This window comes from Gallinula chloropus (assembly GCF_964237585.1).
Source record: "Gallinula chloropus genome assembly, chromosome: 6".
Lineage (NCBI taxonomy): Eukaryota > Metazoa > Chordata > Aves > Gruiformes > Rallidae > Gallinula > Gallinula chloropus.
Window position 1 is genome coordinate 1,008,048 of NC_140091.1, and position 20,143 is coordinate 1,028,190.

The window sequence follows — 20,143 nt, forward strand, 5'->3', positions numbered from 1 at the left end:
CAGAATGTAAACATTGGTTCCTTTTGTACAGGAGGTAAATGCCCTCTGAAAAGCAATCTGCATATGCAAATCAGAAACCCACACAGAGCAGAAATTCTATTAGTTATGGTGAGATGTAGAAGGCTGAAATGGGAAACAGCTGTAAAAGGCACCGAGTAACATTCGGGTGGCATGGGGATATTAATTAGCAATATGCTTTGGGATCCAGGCTAAGCTGATTTAAAATTGGGGAATTTACCAGTTCTGTGTTCAAAGGGATGCACTGGGGAAAGTGAAAAAGGTGGTGATGATACAGAGGGATCATTTTTACAGGGCATTCATCAATACAAGGGGCTCATCGATAGAGGGGTCATCAGCTGGAAGAAAGGATGAGGGGAAAAGATTCAAGTGTTTCCAAAGAAAAGGGAAGTATCCAGATGTACAGAGATACCTACAACTACTTTGCTCCCAGAATTTCTACATATTGTAAATAACACAGAAATTCCATGCATGCAATACAGGCAAAGAAGGGAAAGAACAGTTGGAGCTGTGTCTTTGTTTAATGCTCTTACCTGGAACTGCACTGCTGTAAGGGCAGTGATTTCCTTCAGGAGTTTCACACTGTTAACATCATCACTATTATACTTCTGTTCAAATTTCAATCAGACCAATTATCTCCTTCTTTGCATGTTATCTTTAAGATCACAGTAATCCATACTTTCTGACCATGGATTTTTTTCCCCTGACATCATAAAATGGTCACCATGGACTGTCCAGACAGAGATATTCCAAACTCTTTGGAATTTAATGGCAGCTTTGTTCCATCTACTATAAACTCTCATAATTACTGAGGATTATTTTTTTAAAAAAAGATATAAATCAAACCCTGACCTGTAAAAGATTACAAGAAATCCTGAGCTTTTCTCACCTATGGAGTCTGGCAGTTGCTGCAACATATTGGATGACAACAGGAGATCTTCAAGTCCTTCACATCCTGATATGTCCAAATCAACAGTTTCTATCCTGTTTTTTGACACATCCAGGTACACGAGCTGTTTTAACTTCCCTATAGACTTAATAGCATGTTACAAAGTGTTACTTGAACAGATATACAGTGCATGCTAGTTTCTAAGTTTAATTAAAGACAAACAGCAAGACAGGCCTATGTTCAGTCATCTCAGCATCCTTTCTGCAAGAGACACTTCACTGAAGAGGTGCCAGTGGTAGTCTAACAGCCTTCCCATCAGGTAATGGCAAAAGGGATTGTACTAATAAATGACACACACCAACCTAATTAAAGTGCTCCAGGCTCATTAAACCTGCCAACAGTTTGAGTTCTGGGATACAGGTGTGTTATTTGGACATGGATCCATGGGACAGTTACTTGGCAGACCTTAAGGTCTGTGGGCTGGACATGCAGGGAAAGCTTTGATGTGTCAAACTGATTCATAGCAAGTCTCAAGTCTGACCTTTGATACCCGTGGTGTGGCTGGGAGTGGTTAACCCCAACTGCACCCTGTGTGAATTCAGTGTAACTGCAGCTCCAGCATCAATGAGCAACATGTCAGGAATCCTGCCCTAATTTCAAGGGCTGTAAAAAGGAACCTGCTTCTTGATCCGTTATCACCAGGTGGACACTTCACTCTAGGCATGAAATTTCACCAAGAAAATCCCCAGAAAAGCTGCTGTGACTTTCCTTAAATGAAAGGCTACAAGTGGAAGAGTGAAGAGGTCTCACTGCTGACTTGAGGGCGGCTGAGCCGAATCCCTGCCCAGGAGCAGAGCTGAGGATAACACAGGAGTGAGTCAAGGCAGAACACCACCGCTCTGGAGAGCTAGGACTGGGCTGCAACACTGAGCATCCATGGAAATACTTCATGAGCTGTGGGAAGTGCCTCAGCATTACAAAGAAGCTAAAGGACCTGGCTTCAAACCAGCTGAGTCAGGAGCCCTGCCCTGTGAGGATGCTCCCTTCATGGCTGTTGGGGAACCATGGGCTCCTGAGGGGTGTGGATTCTGCAGCAGTTCATGGGAGTGGGGTTTAGCTCTGTACTTTTAGTGGTTATTTACCATACACATGGAAACAGGGAAGCTTTAGAGAGCTTCACCTGCAGGCACTTTGGAACCAGAATGATTACAGCTTGCTTTTCACCTCTTACCTCTGCTTCCAAGGAGGCAGTGCCTGGTATCTGTACTCCTGCCTGAGCGGCTGTATGAAGGGAAGGTCTCCCTCCTGCCCCAACCTGTGCCACCCACAGTAACAGCTGACCACAAGCTGCCTTCTGAGCACAGGCTGCTGTGAAAACTGAATGGGCAACGCTGGAAACTCAGCGAATCTCTAAAGCTTAAAATTACCAGTTGCTATTTCTATTTTTAAAAATAAAAATGTAAAGCCAATATTAACTATTGCAAGTCTCTTGTTTTGCAGAAAGCTTCCAAAAATACCATCTAGGGTCTCCCAGGAAACACAAATTATTCACTGAAAATAATTAAGCTCCTTGGAATTCATTTCCATGATCTACTGAACGTCTTCAACTCTGAACCCCCTCTCCAGGGACCACACTAGCACAGCAGGACTGAGTTTGGAATGCATTTTAGCACTGGATATATTAACTGATCTCACTGTGAGCAGAAAAGAAAGAGAAGAATGGTTGAAATGCTTGTGCCCAGGCTCCTGTGCACGACTGATGCTTCCTCTGCACAGCTGCACTGCAGCGCCGGTGCTGCAGCATCCCTGCTCCTGGCCTGCAGCTGGTTTCAGTGGCAGGGAATGGTTTCAGTACCAGCCTTTACTCTCACTAACAGAGCACAGGAAAAGTGGGTATTTGGACTGAAAATCGTCTCTTCTGTGCAAGCATCCTCCTCAACACAGAATCAAGGTGCATCTAATCTATTCAAGGCAGAAAGCAGTCGTGGCTCACAGAATCCCAGAATCACAAGGTTGGAAAAGACCTTTAAAGATCATCGAGTCCAACCATTCCCATCCTGAGCTAAACCAGCTCCCTGAGCACCTCATCTCCCCTCTGTTAAACACCCCCAGGGCTGGGGACTCAGCCCCTCCCTGGGCAGCCTGTGCCACAGCCCTACAACTCTTTCAGTAAAAAATGCAAAGCATTGTGTGCTGATCAGCAAAGGTTCAGAACAGAAAGAGGAGTAACTTCTACTCCTCCTTCCCACACCTAGACATGGAGTGCTCAGCCTGCTGCTACATCTCCCCCGCGGCGGCGCGGAGCACGGCTGGGGGAAGCACAGGCTCTGCCTCCTGTGTGGCCAAACACCAGTGATGGGAAGAAGTTCTGCGGGGTGGTGACAACTCAGAGACAGCAGATACCTAACCACAACCCTCAGGTTTAGATCTTCAAGTGGGTTTTTGTTCCATTTCTAAACAGGGTGCCTTCTAGAGGAAGACATCTTCTGCCTCTGAGTTGCTTTTAATAGAGTGGGATCTGTGCTCCCCATCTGTTAGTTTGAAGTTTATTTAGATTACTTAGTTTTTCCTCTTCCCCTTTAAAACATGTGGGTTTTTAGGAAGCTGCCAGGGAGTGCATTCTGGCTGGGAAACCATCAGAAACCATTTCTCCCCACAATGAAACTGCAAAACGCTTAAATACAACAGGCACCCCCTTCCCATTTTAGACACAATCACATAACAGCACAACATTTAAAAGGTTGGCACAGGAGTGGCTATGCTGAGACTTCTGCTTCTTGGTAATAATTAGTGACTGTATGAGCTAGAAATACGTGCCCATTCATGAAAATGCACATGCACTCCTTTACTGCAAAGGAAACAGTTCACTATATATCAGAATAATTCGATTATATAAAATAAATGTTCATACCCCAGGTAGTATTTGTAAGGAATTATTGTCCATCCACAATTCTTTTAGATTTTGGATTTGTTCGAGAACCTCAGGCTGAGAAAAAGAATATAGTGTTAGAGACAGTAAACCCATCAGTATTTTCTTCTTTTAGTTAAATATAAATCAATATTTTCTTGAAAAAAACTTTCCCTCTTCACCTTCACTGTTATTTTTACACACTCCATCAGCATTTCAGACAGTTGCCAACATGAACAGCATACTCATTTCATGTCATTGAACTGCTGGCTTTTGAAACTTGTAAAATTTAAGGCTGCTTTGGAAAAGGAGCGAATAGAAGGAAGAGCAAGGGAGAACTCCTTGGAAGTCCCTGTTCTAAACAGCCCAGGGCAGTGGGGGGTTTATGAACAAGGCAAGCAGGAGAAGTGAGAACTGAAAAGGAATTCCAAACCTCACCTTGCAGCCTGTGCTGCACTCTGCCTTTTGCATATTTACAGCCTTAAAAATAGCTGAGCAGAGGCGTTGAGCTGAGCCCTTCCCCAGACACACCACATCCATGTCCGATTTCATGCCTGCATTTGCCACATGCAGCAGTTAAAGCAGTGGTATGCAGTGATCAAGCCTTCAAATGACAATATCAAGCTTTAATCTCAGAGGTTCTATTCTTTTCAATGCTATGAGCTGTTAGTGAAGCTGGAAAAGGCAATTCCCCAAATCACCTCCCATCCATTACTGCTGGGACAATCCAGAATCAAGTCACCAGTGTTGCCATGTTTCAGCCTAAGCTGAGTTTTTTCACAGGTAAAACAAGATTTCCAATTTGCCTAAAGCTGTAGGGATTTTTCTCCAAAGTCTGCCAGAAGCTGGTATTAAATAATGCAGTTCTGAGCACATCAGATTCTGGCACTTCAGAGGGCTGCAGGACTATTTCACTGGAATTATTTCAACACAAGGAGATACAAGCATATCTGCCCAGCATCACAGGAGCTTAAGAGAGACCTTTCTCTCTATCTCTTGTGTCTACATTGCTTGAAATGTTGTGATTCCCACAAAAGAGATGATTTCTCAGTTCACCAGGTCCTGGCAAATCAGAGAAGCTCCCGATGCATCACAGGGTAAGGCAGAACCTGCAGGTCTGGAGAGCTCAGTCCCTCAGCTTTCCATGTTGCCACATAATGTGTTTCTATCAAAAAATGCTTAGTCAACATTTTGAAGGCAATTAATTTTGCCTTGGCTAATTGTATTGCAATCTTGTTGTCCTTCAATGGGTAAAAGCACTTCTAGTTTCCAGGCTAAATGAATTAACGGTCATTTGATGCTGTTTGTTCCTGCGAGGATTGCAGAGCTTCATTCCTCCAGGCTGTTCACTGACTAAGGTCATTAGAGATAATCATAATTTCCCCTCTCAACTTTAATTTTCTTTTAAATTCCTCTCATTAGGCAGACAACCTTCTCAAAGGCAACAGGCTACTCCTGTGCTATACACACCAGTACTGATTTGGTATTTCCTGAGTACAGATCATGGAATATCATAACCCAGATGAGATCATAGAATCATGGAATGGTCTGGGTTGGAAGGGACCCCAATGGTCACAGAGCTCCAACCCCCTGCCACAGGCAGGGACACCAACCTCCAGGCCTGGAGCTACACAAGGTTGCCCAGGGCCCCAGCCAACCTGGCCTGGAACACCCCCAGGGATGGGGCACCCACCCCCTCTCTGGGCAGCCCCTTCCAGCCCCTCACCACTCTCTCTGCAAAGAACTTCCCCCCCAATATCTCCTCTCCCCCTTCCCTCCTCCAGCTTCACTCCAGCCCCCTTGTCCTGCCAGTCTCTGCCCTTTAACAAGCTGATTCCCCTCCTGTTCCTGGGGTCCCTTCAGGGACTGGGAGGCTGCAGTGAGGTCCCCCCACAGCCTTCTCTTCTCCAGGCTGACCCAGCCCAGCTCCCTCAGCCTCTCTCCCTAGGGGAGCTGCTCCAGCCCTCTGAGCATCCCTGGGGCTCCTCTGACCCCTCTCCAACAGCCCCACATCTTCCTTGTCCTGGGTCCCCAGCTCTGGCCACAGGACTCCAGCTGGGGAGGGCAGAGCAGAGAGGGACAATCCCCTCCCTGTGCTCACTGGTGCTTTAATAAGCAGCATTAAAAACGTCTTTGTCTCTGCTGGGAACATGTTCTGCTGATGGATTTTTTGAGAATATTCTAATTTTCCACATAGATTGTCATAATTATAATGGAGTTGTATTATGGAAAAGAATTGAATCAACTAGAATAGAATGGTTGAGGTGGAAGGGACCTGCAATGATCACCCAGTGATCACCCAGGGCTCACCAAACCTTCAAGGATATTATACAGGGATTGTCCCAGTGCCCCCAAAACACCTATTTCTCACCTTTCAGGTGAGTTAGGGGCAGAAACTGCTTTTGGCATCCAAAACTTACATCTGCTAATAGCATCTTCTAATATTTGCAGGGTATAATGATAGACATGAAGACATTAATACACAATTGACACAAGTATTTCATCCCACACTGATGGATTCCAGCAAGAGCCACCAGCTTAGGGTGAGAATCAACTGTGACCTTGACCTGAACTGCAGAAGCCTGAGGTAGATGAAGCACATCATTGTATTATCAGCGTTCACCTCAAGATCTATGACAACTTCTCAGTTCTACAAGGAGATGTGACCACAGCATGTGGCCACCACACAACAGTGCCTTCTAAGTGCATGTGAATGCCCCTCCATGTGCACAGAGCCTCCAAACCACACAGGTGTGTGGTCAAACCCCAGTGTGTTTCTTACCAGCTCGGAGAACTCATTATTGCCCAGATCAAGTCTCTCCAGTTGAGTCAGTTTGTGCATTGACCTGTAACAGATTAAGGAAATAGCAAAGATGAAACTTTTACTTGCAAAATGTGAGTCAGATTTTTGTTTAGATAAAAATAAAGCTCAGCTTATACTGTTACTGCAAAGAGAATTACATCAGATTGACGCTGATGCAAATGAGAACAACATACTCCATCTTCCAGACACGAGCTAAAGTTCTTGAACTAAAAACCAATTACTTTAGTAGAAACATACAATCCTGGTGTAATTTGGCATAGTTGCTCAAGGAAAATGACCCATTTTAATTTTATAAGCAATTGAAAGTAACATAAATTGTGGTATTTTTGATTCAGATTTATAAATTCGTTATCAGTCTCTTTATAAATCACCAGAGTGTTGTGGCTCTTCACAGCAAGAGCAGCCAAAAACCAACGAGGGCTTCCCCCTCAGTTTGAGCAGTGCAATAAATAAGAAAGCACCTTCAGGACAGGCTTGAAAAACTGATCCCCAGTGTTGTTAAAGATTACAGAATCACAGAGGTTGGAAGGGCCCTCCAGAGCCCATGGGGTCCAACCCCCTGCCCAAGCAGGGTCCCTAGGACAGGTCAGGGCTGGAATCTCTCCAGAGAAGGAGACTCCACACCCCCTGGGCAGCCTGTCCCAGGGCTCCCTCACCCTCACTGGCAAGAAGTTCTTCCCCACATTGGGGGGGAACTCCCTGTGCTCCAGCTTGAGCCCATCGCCCCTTGTCCTGTCCCCACAGACACTAAGCAGAGGCTGCCCATGGCCCCCTGTGTCCCATCCTTCAGCTATTGATAAACACTGATCAGATCCCCTCTCAGGCTGCTTCTCTGCAGGCTGAACAGCCCCAGCTCCCTCAGCCTTTCCTCCCAGGGGAGATGCTCCAGGCCCTTCAGCATCTTTGTAGCCCTGGAGAAAGATCACGAGGTCACCAGGACAAAGGGAGTGTTTCACACCATCCCCAAAAGGAGCCTGTTTGTGTTACAACCCCCATTAAAACAATGGTGACAATGGTTCTGAAGCTCTCTGGTGCACTGTGCTGCTCTTTGGAGGTGTCTCACAGAACCCAGGCAGAGTCACATTCCTTAAATCAAGCTGCAGCACACCCAAGACAGCTCACCAGTGTTCCCTGTCTTTGCTGGTGACACATTCATCCCTGAAAAAGTTTGCATTTAGCCCAAAGTCCTTCTCCACAAACTTTGCCCATCGTGGCTTAATTGATGTGTCACTAATTGTGCTTGGACTGCTGACATTTAGATACAAGTTGTAAATATCGTATACAAATTTTTAAATTAATTGAACTCAATGGAGTAAGTAATTACATTTATAATTGCAAACCTGATGGCTGTGGACACTCTTATTACCACCCAAAATCTAATTAACTTTAGGGCTCTTTCCACGAACGTGTGCAGTCCCCACCAGCTCCTGTTCACAGACTGGGCTCAAGAGGCCTCTAAAAGTGGTCGTGCTCACGTGATGTCCAACGTACCAGTTGCTGTTCTGGACATTACAGCGGTTTTCACAGAGTCACAGGGGTTGGAAGCAACCTTCAGAGCCCATGGGGTCCAACCCCCTGCCAGAGCAGGGTCCCTAGGACAGGGCACACAGGGTGGTGTCCAGACAGGGCTGGAATCTCTCCAGAGAAGGAGACTCCACACCCCCTGGGCAGCCTGTCCCAGGGCTCCCTCACCCTCACTGGGAAGAAGTTCTTCCCCACATTGGGGGGGAACTCCCTGTGCTCCAGCTTGAGCCCATCGCCCCTTGTCCTGTCCCCACAGACACTGAGCAGAGGCTGCCCATGGCCCCCTGTGTCCCATACTGAAGATAGTTATAAACATTAATAAGGTCCCCCCCTTAGTCTTCTTTTCTCCAGGCTGAACAGTCCCAGCTCCCTCAGCCTTTGTTTTGCCTCAAACACACCAAGCTCTGCTCAGCTGGCAGCCAGCAGCACACACGCGCTCAGCCTGAGCATCATGAAAAGCACCTGAATATTCCCAAGTTCCTTCAGCAAACACAGACAGCAGGTTTCACTCCGGTTTACACCACAGAAACCCAGTGCAGGACCGTGGCAGGCACATGGTTCTTCACCCTCACAGAGGCTACACCATTAGCCCCACACATACTACACCTCTGGAGACCCCCACGAGCTGGAGCTGGCACCACACCGGCCACATATCCCCAGTTTACAGCTGCAAAGGCGGCTGGTGCACGGACAGACAGACAGACAGACACCCTCTGAAATGGGAAATGCTTCCAAGGCGACGTGAGCAGCCATCTGAGTGCTTCACACTGGGCCCTAACTCTGAACACCTCCTGCTGTGGAGGTGCTGTGGTTTTGCCCCAGCTGAGAGCCCAGCACCACGCAGTCAGTCGCTTGTTCTTTAAATGGGGGGGAAGAGGGAAGGGAAAGGGAAAAAACCCAAAACCAGGGAACCAAAACCTTGTGGGCTGGGATAAGGAGAGTTTACTAGAATAGCAGAAAGATATAACAATGATAACAGGACTTTATAGTGAAATCTATGAAACTGGTGATACACAATGCAGTGTCTCACCGAACCACACAGCTCAGGCTGTGCAGCCCAGAGCCGCCCTGAAAAACCAGAGCATCCCCAAAACCTGCTCCTCCTCCAACCAGCCCCCCTTTTATGCTGAGCACGATGTAATTGCCATGGGATACCCCCTTTGGGCAGTTCGGGTCACCTGTCCTGGCTGTGTCCCCTCCCTTCTCATTAGCAGGGAAATATCAACAACTGCAAAGTCCTTGATTGCTGGGCAGCAGCTAGAAACATCAGGGTGCTCTCAGCACTGCTCATCCCAACTCCCAACCACAGCATCCACCCACTCTTAGAAATTAACTCCATCCTAGCTGAAACCAAGGCAAAAAGGTTCACTTTGGACTACTGTAAATTCACCATCCAAGGCAACTTCCACACATGGCTCAGTGTAATTCCTACAGACAGATGCAGAGTTTGAATAACTATAACATTTATCTGGAGGCAGATTAATTCCAGTTAGCTGGTGCTATATCAAAAGATGAAGCACACTGCCAAATGCACCCAGTGGAATACTGTGAGAGACTTTTCATTACCTAGTGGTATTTTTAGCTCTTTCATGTAATTACTTTTATTTTTCTTCTGAAAAGATTCATTGTATTTTTTATGTGGGGTCATTTTATAAAGGTGGAACAGGAAAGGTGTAATTATGAGTAATGCTTAGTCAAATATTCCTTGCTTGAATGATGTAATGCAATATAATTAATGTGCTAATAAAGCTCTCAGCCAAAATTTTCACATCCATCTTGGTCCATATGGCATTTGGATCCCTTCTTCCATTCATAAATAACTGCAGGAGTTACAGGGAGAAGATCTGAGTCCCTATGGAAGCAGACATCATGGTAGGATCAGAATGAGGTGAATCTTTTCAAAATGACTTTTAAACACAATAATAGAACATGGTTCTCAAAAGCCAGCAGGAAAACCAGCACAGAGGGTAGCTTAGAGAGATTACCGAATCCTTGGTGAAAACCTCACATTGCTCAGGGGTTTGAAAACGTTCCCACTCCATAAATCCCAACACATGTTGGAGAAATCAGTGACATGGGTTATAACTCATGGTGATCACATACATCACCTAATGGAACTTCCGTGTGTTCTGCCTGGTTCTGCTGCCTTATTTAGAAGACGTTATCTGCACATCATAAACACCTCCAATCCCCAGGAACACACCTGGCACTTCCAGGCTCTGGCAGAAGAAAGGAGACAACTGCCATAAATCAGCCTAATGAAGCCATGGTGCTCTTGCCAGCTTTCAGACAGAAAGGGGATGGTGATTTATCCAAACCCTCCTCCACAAACCGCCACCCACAGCTGAGTTACTCGCACCTACCAAGAACCGTATCCACAACTACACCAGCTCAACCAGGTACAAAACCCAGGAGGGAAAAGCAGTCGTGTCCCAGGCACAACCTGGGTGACACAGCAGCAAGTACAGCCGCAGAGGCAGCAGAACACCGCTCAGCGATCAGTGACACAGCGCTGCTGGTGCAAAGAAAGTCACAACCATGCCATGCTCTGTTTCCTCGTGCACCAACAAACAGAACCAGCTCTTCATTTGAGGTGAGGACACGTGGACACCGTGGTTTCCTGAAGAACCGGAAAGCAAGCAAAGGCCAATAAGCTGCTGTTGCTGCATCCCCTGCTGCATTCACCTCAGGTAATATTTCCCCAGACGTCTGTTGTACACAGGAACCTTTATTTTGTGGTTGTTAAAATGTCACAGGCCAGAGTCTTGCCCTGGTTTAGTATTTTAAGCCTTGCAGTGTAACTTTTAAGTCATTAGTGAATCAGTTTGGATGTTACATTGTAAAATTCAGACTTAATAGTTTACCTGTTGCAGAGTAGCTGAATCTTAACCAGGGCTAAAGCACTACATCAAATAATCACAAAGAGCTATTCACTGATACATCATTTAACAGATTCAAAGAAATCTCAGTCCCAGTTTTCTTTGAATCTCAAGATAAATGATATAATTTCTAGAATATAAAACATGTATGGGGTAAAGCAAAGGACCCAATGTGTAAATTAATATCCTGGGGCATTGAATCTATGGATACTCTGGGCTTCAAAATAGCAGAGCATGTTTAAAACTGATTTTGAGGATAGAAAACGTTGTAACACATGGGCTGAAATATAAACCAGAACACACATCTGAAATACCACACACAGGATGCATCCTACTTCATCCTTAACTACCACAAATACCCACTTCAACTGGTAATTCTAGTGAAGAACTGAAGGACTGTACAGGCTGCAGTATCAACCCACAAATTGGAGAAGCACAGGAAATCCAAGCTGGCAAAATCTCAAAGTATCTCTAGTGAAAACCATCCAAACCCCAAGTACCAGCAAACAAACAGCTATTCTGACAGTGAATCCCAGATTTCATATTCCAGGAAGGACTGGCACGTTACTTCATAGGGTGAATACATCCCAGCAGCCACAGACTCACAGAATCTCCTGAGCTGGGAGGGACCCATAAGGGCCATCGAGTCCAACTCCTGGCTCCACACAGCCCAGCCCAGCCCCAGCGTGGCACTGAGCACATCGTCCAGATGCTTCTTGCCCTCAGCCCAGCTCGGGGCTGGGACCCCTTCCCTGGGGACCCTGTGCTAGTGGCCGACCCCCCTCTCCCAGCACAGAACCTCTTCCTGACACCCAGCCTGAATCTCCCCTGTTTCAGCTTCACACTTTTCCCTCAGGTTCTATCCCCGGTCCCCAAAGAGAGAAGAAAGGTCGGCCCTGCCCCTTCAGAGGGGTGCCCAGGGACTTCAGCCTCTCCTCATAAGCCTTCCCCCCCAGACCCTTCCCCATCCTTGGTGCCTCCTCTGGACACTCTCCAAGAGTTTTCTGTCCCTCTTGTGTTGTGGTGCCCAAAACTGCCCCAGGACTTGAGGGGAGGCCACCCCAGCGCAGCACAGAGCAGGACAATCACATGAGCAAGACTGGCTGTATCACTGACACAACTTAAAAGATGCTGTAAATACTGAATTTGATAATACAGGGGAAAGTAAACAGCTGATTTGTAACACTGCAATACTGATCCACTTGAACAAGCTCTTTAATTAACATAAACTGACTAGTGCTTGGGATCTGGGGCTCCACCCTCTTGAAGACTGGAGAGAAGGAGGCTGCAGGTCTCCCACTACTGGCTCACCAAAAGACAACCCACGTGTCAGCAGGATATACAATATATTATTCCAATCACAGAAGAATGTGGCACATTCTTTACTCTCTGCTGTACTAGTTTTGCAGGGGATGAATGAATTTAATTAAAGAGCCCTAGTTTTCTCCTGCAAGACTGAAAAGGCAGTTTTGGCCCAGTTCTCCCATTTACTTTGCCAGAGAGCAGGAAGAAGACGTTACTTAATATGCTGAATAATTAACAGGAATGAATCAAGTTCAAAGGGTGTTAATGAGTATCTGATGACTGCGAGTTAACTGAATCAGCTAACCCAAAAAACAAGAGCAAAGGAATTTTACTCTCAGCTCAGGTTTCTTATTCAGTAGCCTTTCTGATGCCCAGTTTTGTTCTGGGAGGAGCACAGGGTATCATTAAAACCCAACGTGTGTGTGAGGTGGGCTACAGTGATTCTCCACGGTTAGAAACGTTCTCCCCTCCCACCACCTTTACCTGAAACTTAACCCAATCAGTCAGATATAAACTTCTGAAAAAGATAAATGGCCTTTGCAGCTGTTAAATGGAAGCTGTAAAGAAACCAATGAGTGATAAATAAATCCAGTCCTCTCAAAAAATAACCCAGATGGCAGCAGCAAGGCTGGTGTGTGGTCACTGTGAGATGAGGAGCCCTAGAGATACCTTCTCCCAGGGTCCCTACAGGAGATACACCAATAAAAAGCCACTACTGCCTTTAAACAAGAATATTTACAGTCATTTTCAGGCAGGTTTGGCCCACTATATGCATTGGAAAAGTGTTCTCACAGTAAGAAAACAATACAACACCTTTTTTTGTGTCTTCTCTGAGCATCAAATATATTCAGCTTACAACAGCCTAAAGGGAAGAGACAGAGTAGTAGTTGCTTATTAAAATATTGGCAATATTTTAATAATGTAGTGCCAAAGTAGTAAGTCTTCTGGAATGTGATTTATTAAGCTGAGCCAGAGAGCTGCTATTTGAAGAAAAGAGGTCATCATGAATGATGAAATATTTGTAATCTCAAAGTGTGGGAAACAGTTTACATCTTTATAATAAACCCAGAAGAAAGTGGAACAGCATTTCAGAAAATAGCAGCCCAGAGCCAGGCTTTTAAACCTATATTTAGATGCCTCTGGACAGATTCTCAGCTGATATAAATTGTCTGTTCCACTGACTCCAACACACTTCAGACAACCTGCGATTTTTGCAAATCTGCTTCCTAAATCAGGATTTTGGAAGTGAGAAGGATGTTAGGGATGGAAATGTTATTCCAGTCAATGGGACTAATGCTCTTCAGTCACTAGAATGCTTTTTGCAACCCCATTTTCTGGCTAAGGGAAGGAATACTCATCACTTTCTTCCAGCAGCTTTTGCATCTGAGAGAAGGTAAAGGGCTGTGACGTTTACCATGCTGAACACCTTTCTGAAGCTTCACTGGCTTGTTCCTGCTGGGATGAAACTAAAGCAGCTGGTGAGGCTGGCCCTGTGGCCTTTCACTGCCAAGGCTGAGAGATGTTCATACGTGTCTTAAAAAGTCAGAGCAAAGGGGCCTTGCAACAGGGAGCAAGGAGAAAGTAACATCACCCAGGAGTGTTTCAAACAGTGTTTTGATGAACCCCAGAAGATGCTTTCAAGTGATCTCTGCCAGTGCTTATACTAAAATCACTATCTTAGAGGAGCATCATGTTTAATACACACACTGTATCTAGACAAGAAGTGATTCCTCTGCATTATTCTACTCACATTCTCAATTTGGAATAAAGTCTCAGCCCGTAGCTCTCCACAGGTTTAGTTTCTCCCAGTTTGCAAAGTTAACCTCTGCAAAACACCTACTGTAGCTCCATGTGTACTCTGCCAAGGAAGGACCTGATCTACCTCACTCTGTATTGATTCAAAACCAAAAGACTGTGTGCTTTTTATACAGCCTCTATGATGCTGCTTAGAAACCTTCACCCTTGCAGCCTCCTCATCCACAGCCTCACCACCTTTAGGAAATAACCAGCATAAACAAGAGTCACAAGTAATTGCAACAACTGTGTATTTCTGACTGTTACAACAGGAACAGAACTATCCCCACCACTGTGCCCTGTTTCCCAGACCCTCTGTAGCTGGGGATAACTGGCACACTGATCAGGAACATGCATACTCCCCATCAGCATTTCATAAACTTCTACTTTCTGTGGTTCTACCTCTAGATTTTTGGGGAAAGAAAGAAATGGAAATAAGAACTATTTGACTAATAATTAGTCAAGGACATTGAATAATAATGTGAAATTTTCACATATTCACATAAAAGTACACTTGGAATTCAAAGGAAGAATAAAAAAGACAATTTTTTGAAGTTTCCTAAGAGTGAATTCTGGGTGAAGAATGGGATTCTCTGCCTCCCCTTCATTTGTGTTATAACAGATATTTAATCGTGAAGCTGCAACGGAACCTTTCAGTATAAATGCACCAAAAGATGGTTTTTCACACCATCACCCATTATCCAGAAGGAAGAAATTAATGGACAGCATCCTTGTTTCCATTCATCCATGAAATATTTTTCATGCAAAACTTCAGCTGAGGCTGCCCTTCTGTGCTTCCACTGCCGTTTGCCAAGGAAGATGCTCAGGCACCAACAGTGAAATACTCAACTGATCCATAAGATTTATTTTTCATGGAATTTTTGAGGAGCATGCTTGTGTTCTTCTGGAACTAGAAGGCATGGAAGTACTGCTGCAAGGTAAACACTGGCAGTTAAAACCCTGAGAGAGATTCATTACTGCTGGAGACATGAGCAGCGAAAAGCAAACCAGAAGATTACCAACATTCCATTGTAATGCCTGCAACAGGTAACTCTAAAAGATGAGTTTTCAAGCAGATCCTGAATTTTGAGACCAAACACACTCACTAGCAGCAGTTCTCAGGAAAGACGACTGTGTGGCTAACATGTATTGCCTGGGTTTTCACGTAGTTACATTATTTTCTTAACAATCAAAGCCTAAAAATGAGCAATCAAGGATTTAAAAAAACAGTGGCTTCCATCTGAAGACTGAAAAGACATCAATAGAAAATGGCTAATTTTAAGAAAAGGGAAAACAAGCAACCCTGTCATCATCATTATAGCCACAAAGTCCTTTCATTCCCCACTCAAACCAGGAGTGCAATTACAGGTAGGCAATATTTTGGCAATGCAGGGAGATTGCACTAAAACAACTGCAAACCAGGGGATGGAGATAATTGGAAAATGAGCATCTTTCAGAAGTGTGCTGCTGTAAAAGCCCACAGAACAATAGAGCCACGCAGGCAAACACCTGCACAGGCACCTCGAGGTGCTGAGCAGCACAGGGAGTCTCACCACGTTGGTACATCTTTTGTGAAGAGCAGCAGTGTGTGCTGCTGAAGGAGGAGGAGGGTGGTTGGGCACACATCCTGAGGGTCAGGCAGCCCCTTGGGCAGCTGAGGGACAGGGAGCAGCCCAAGCATCTCCCCCACCTCCTCTGTCCCCACCTGCAGTGAGGACAAACACCCTCAAACCCAAAGTGCCACGTTCATCTGCAAGATGGGGAGTGATGCTTTTCAATCCCAAAAGGAGGAGGGAGAAGGTACTGATGGGTCTGATACTTTGGGAACTACTCCTTCCTCCCTCTCACAGGTAGCTAGCTAATCGTCATCCATTCCTCTAATCCCCTTGCCCAGGCAGAAGAAACTGCCCTCTTCCCAGCTGCCAACCTTGCCTAGAGACAAATACTAACACATCGACCCTCAACTTCTCATTTCTTAGCTTAATAGACTATTTTTCAGTCCCTTCCATAAAATACACTCTCTGCATTCATTATTTCTCTTATTAGATTAGGACTCTCTTCAGCTCTTCCCCATCCTGGTTTCATTTGGAGCTTTTCCAAATGAAGTCTCCCTCAGTTTTTACATCTGGTGAAAATACTTTGACAAAGAACATTCGGCATTGTCACAGCTCTAATAGATCGATGACTCAGTTATTTTACATCCTCCTAATACACTCGTGTCTATTTTTTTTCCCCAGTCTGATTTCTGACTGAAGAACTCCTAATTTATGACATAAATTCCTATTAGTCCCTGGGGACGTGACCGTGCACACTGTACTATTAATTTTCACCCAGTTTTTAGTCGCTCTCATCTTCAGAATCACATACTTCTTCCAGAGGCTGTACTCAAGAGCCTGATCTACAGTTTTTGACTCTTCACAAAGCAAATTCTGAGCAGCAGCTGAAGACCAAGAGAAGTCCTGTTTGCCCCCACCACCTCCTGCTAGGAACCCACCCCTGTGTAACGCCTCCATTGTACACTATTCCCTAATGGCACCGTATTGCAGGAAAACAAAGGCTGTAATGCCTACTGTCAAGAAAACCAAAGAAGAGATGAGAAGCCACGGCTTCAGTTGTGAAACAGTGAGTCATTAGGATGAGTACAACAAATACAAGCATTTTCTCATCAATTACCAGCACCTACAGCTCCTCAGACACCACTGACTCACCGTTTACAAATGCAAAATTTCTACAATTTTTAAATATAACAAATTTCAGCTGGAAGAAATCCCACAGAGAAGGTGTTTTCCTCAGCCCAAGCAGCTCTAAGAGCATGCATCATACAAGCCACTTCCATCTACTCAAAGGTTTTTTAAATAATAAATATATAGGCTGCCTGGCCAGGCTGCTCAGCACAAGGATCAGCCCAGGGTGGATTCCAGGTTGTTGACTGAGATATAAAACATTCTTGACTGGTCTCAGGACCCCAACAGCATGCTAATGCACCAAAACATTCAGGCAGGAGCGGCAGGTCTGCTGACATTTCTTGCTATGAAGAGCAATGAATATTTATGACAGAGCCAAATCTCAGAAAATATAAAACTCAGTGCAAATTAATGAGCTTCCACTGGAGGGGTAACCAGACCAGCCGTACATACTGCTGCTGGATAAATGAAAAGCTTTTGTTGCTACAGCTGAAACATGCTCAGAACACTCCTTTCCCAACTAAGCTGTGAAATTAGCTACTAGATTTACTTGAAAAGTTAACAATTTACTCTAATTGCTGTAACAACCACACTGTCACCACACCACCACATGTGTGGTGAACATGAGTGAGGGGAACCCGCTCCGAGCTCTGGTGATGTACCACGGTTCCTACAATGTTTGGCCAAAAGAGTTGGGAAAACTGGTGATTCAGATGTGGGGTTGGGTTATCCCATGGATCAGCTAGTTGAGGCCAGAGTATTTTTTAAGAGCAGGAAGTCAGACTGCACTTTTCCTAGGTCAGGCTGAGATCACATGGAGGTGCAACTCCTCAGCAGCCAATACAATCCACACCCTGATCCGAACACCCCTCACTTCCTCATCCCCCCAACACTCTGCACATTCCCCATCATTTCAAGCCCGACAAGCAGGCACCCTGCTGCCTGCTGCTCCTTCTCCATTTGCTTCCACTAAGCTGGTTCCTGGTCTGTGAAAGGACTGACTGCAGATACACGCTGAGTATATCTATGTCCATGGATACACACACATACATCTGTATCTGTCCACGTAAATCCACACCTAAAATGCATAGTTATGCACAGCCTCTACACATCTCACTTCCTAAAGACACTGGTGTAATTACATGAGAAGGTATTCAGTTACTATGGATACATTTTACAACGATCCTGACTGTCAAGTTAGTATGGAATACAGCAAAACCAGTGCTATGGCAAACACAAAGCACATTTATTTCCTGTTTATGCCAAAATGCTAAATGTTTCCTTTAAAAATTCTCCACACACACGTTTTACAGCAACAGATGAAAGCATATGATCTGCTTTTCAATAACATCTTTTAAGTTGCACTTAACATGGTAATGGTACTGAGCAGAAGTTACTTAAACCAGCCCTACAGTACATTTCCCATCTATTCAAAAGCCAAACTACAACATTAAAATCCTTTACTTGCCCTGCTTTTCACATTTCTAACGTCAGAACTACTGGACAAACTACCCATGTAACCAGGTTATCTTATTCATCATATATCTAATACATTGTAGGACAAGAAGGAAAGCCTTGCACTATAGATCTGAAAGACTCACATCACCTTTTTTGCAACTAGGTAGTAAGATGTATTCTGATTTATATTACTGCATTAGTTTTCCTCCCCCAACCTCCCACACCCAGCTCCAATCTTCTCCAGTATGCCAAGAGATGCTGCCTTAGACCAGTAAGTGCTGTCTTTTCATAAAAGAGGTCAAATTCAGCCCAACTAGGGAGCAGGACATGGATGCTCTACACTAAGACTTGGTAATACCTTACACTGTGCACCCTTTTTCTTCCTTGCTTGCAGAGAAAACTGCTCTGAGAGGATAAAAGCAGCCCAGGGATATGTAGATCCCACATTTTTGCCCCTGATGATGCAAAAACCACCTTGTAGACTTTCTTCCTCTTACTGTATTTCACAATACAGCTGTACCTTAAAGCTATGGGCTTAAAGGACAGCAGTTGCAGAAGCAGAACCTTGTCTTTCCAGTTTGCCTCAGGAGTACATAGCAAAGAGCAGAGAAAAACACACCTACAAATAACATTTCTCTGTGCAGAAGAGTCCAAGAACTTCCTTTCAGGGGGAAAAGTCATGCTCAGCCACCTTAACCTCAGCACTACTGAAACCAGAAGCTACTCTGCGTTGGCATGAACCTTCCAAACCCCTGGTAAACATGGCAAAATTGCATGTTAAAAACCATGTACCACAGAAAAAACTCAATACACATGTGTTTATATATATACCATGTACATTAATAGCAATGAGAGACGATCCCAGTGTTGCTCCCAGTGAATCCAGTAACAAATCTGTTGCCATCTTTAGTGGGATTAGAATTACACCAGAAATATAAAAATGTTCTGTGTGATCAAGATTATTCTTGAACTGTTTTGGGACTTCAGATCTTCAGTCCCAGCACACACACCTCCATTCACCCCAGCAAGCACCTTCTGCACACAAAGCCTGTGCTGTTCCCAGTGGAATTCGGATGGTTACAGGTGGTCCAGCTATCTGTGTACACTACAGCAGCCTTGCAGGTGAAAAAGGCTGCAAATCTGCTGTCCTGAACAGGTCTCACTGTTAAATGCAGTTAAAACATAGAATCATCATAGAATCACCTGGGTTGGAAGGGACCCTTGAGATCATCTAACCACAGCCTCACCCTGCCCAGCCCACCTCTAGACCATGTCCTCAAGCACTTCATCCACACACCTTTTACATCCCCCCCCAGGGGTGGTGACCCCACCACCTCCCTGGGCAGTAAGTGCAAGTGTAAATAGTAGGTGTAACAGAGTAAATAGAAAATTTACACCAAAAAAAGGTGTTTTCCACTATATAAATAATATTACCTTTAACACAAAAAAAAGCTTTCCCTTAAAAAAGGACAGAAGCCCCCAGGAAGCAGAGAGAATGTCACTACATCCCATTACAGTCAGCATGCCTGCACAGGAGGGTCTGATAAAGGTGTGCTTGCTAAAAAGGGAGCCCTTTCTAAATGAGCTAAATAATATGCAAGGCAGTACTGGCCATAGTTCAGAAATACAGGATGCTGTCACCATCTAAGTCTCACAATGGGGACAGCCAACCCCACAATCCCCCAGTCCATGGGCATTTTGTCGTTGGATAGGATCCCTGCCCCAGCAAGCAACGGCAGAATGCTGGTCCCTGTGCAGAAACACACCCCATGCTGCATGCAGACACACTCCTTATATTACCATGGGAAGCAGATCAATTTATTTTTCATTTCTTTTACAGTTTCCTTTTCAAAAGATCAT

General features: G+C 44.9%; 1 protein-coding gene across 4 annotated transcripts in view; it reads right to left on the reverse strand.

The window, feature by feature from the left end:
* Nucleotides 1–20,143, reverse strand: part of LRRC7 (leucine rich repeat containing 7) — a gene marked incomplete at its 3' end in the record, with an annotated part of 76,559 nt that overhangs the window by 44,842 nt on the left and 11,574 nt on the right. For all 4 annotated transcript variants that reach the window (XM_084266463.1, XM_084266462.1, XM_084266461.1 and 1 more), the window contains exons 6-8: nt 6,598–6,661; nt 3,819–3,893; nt 908–1,052 (exon numbers count right to left, since the gene is read on the reverse strand). In XM_084266463.1, coding sequence (XP_084122589.1) covers nt 908–1,052; nt 3,819–3,893; nt 6,598–6,661 — 284 coding nt within the window. The remainder of the gene's footprint in view (nt 1–907; nt 1,053–3,818; nt 3,894–6,597; nt 6,662–20,143) is intronic.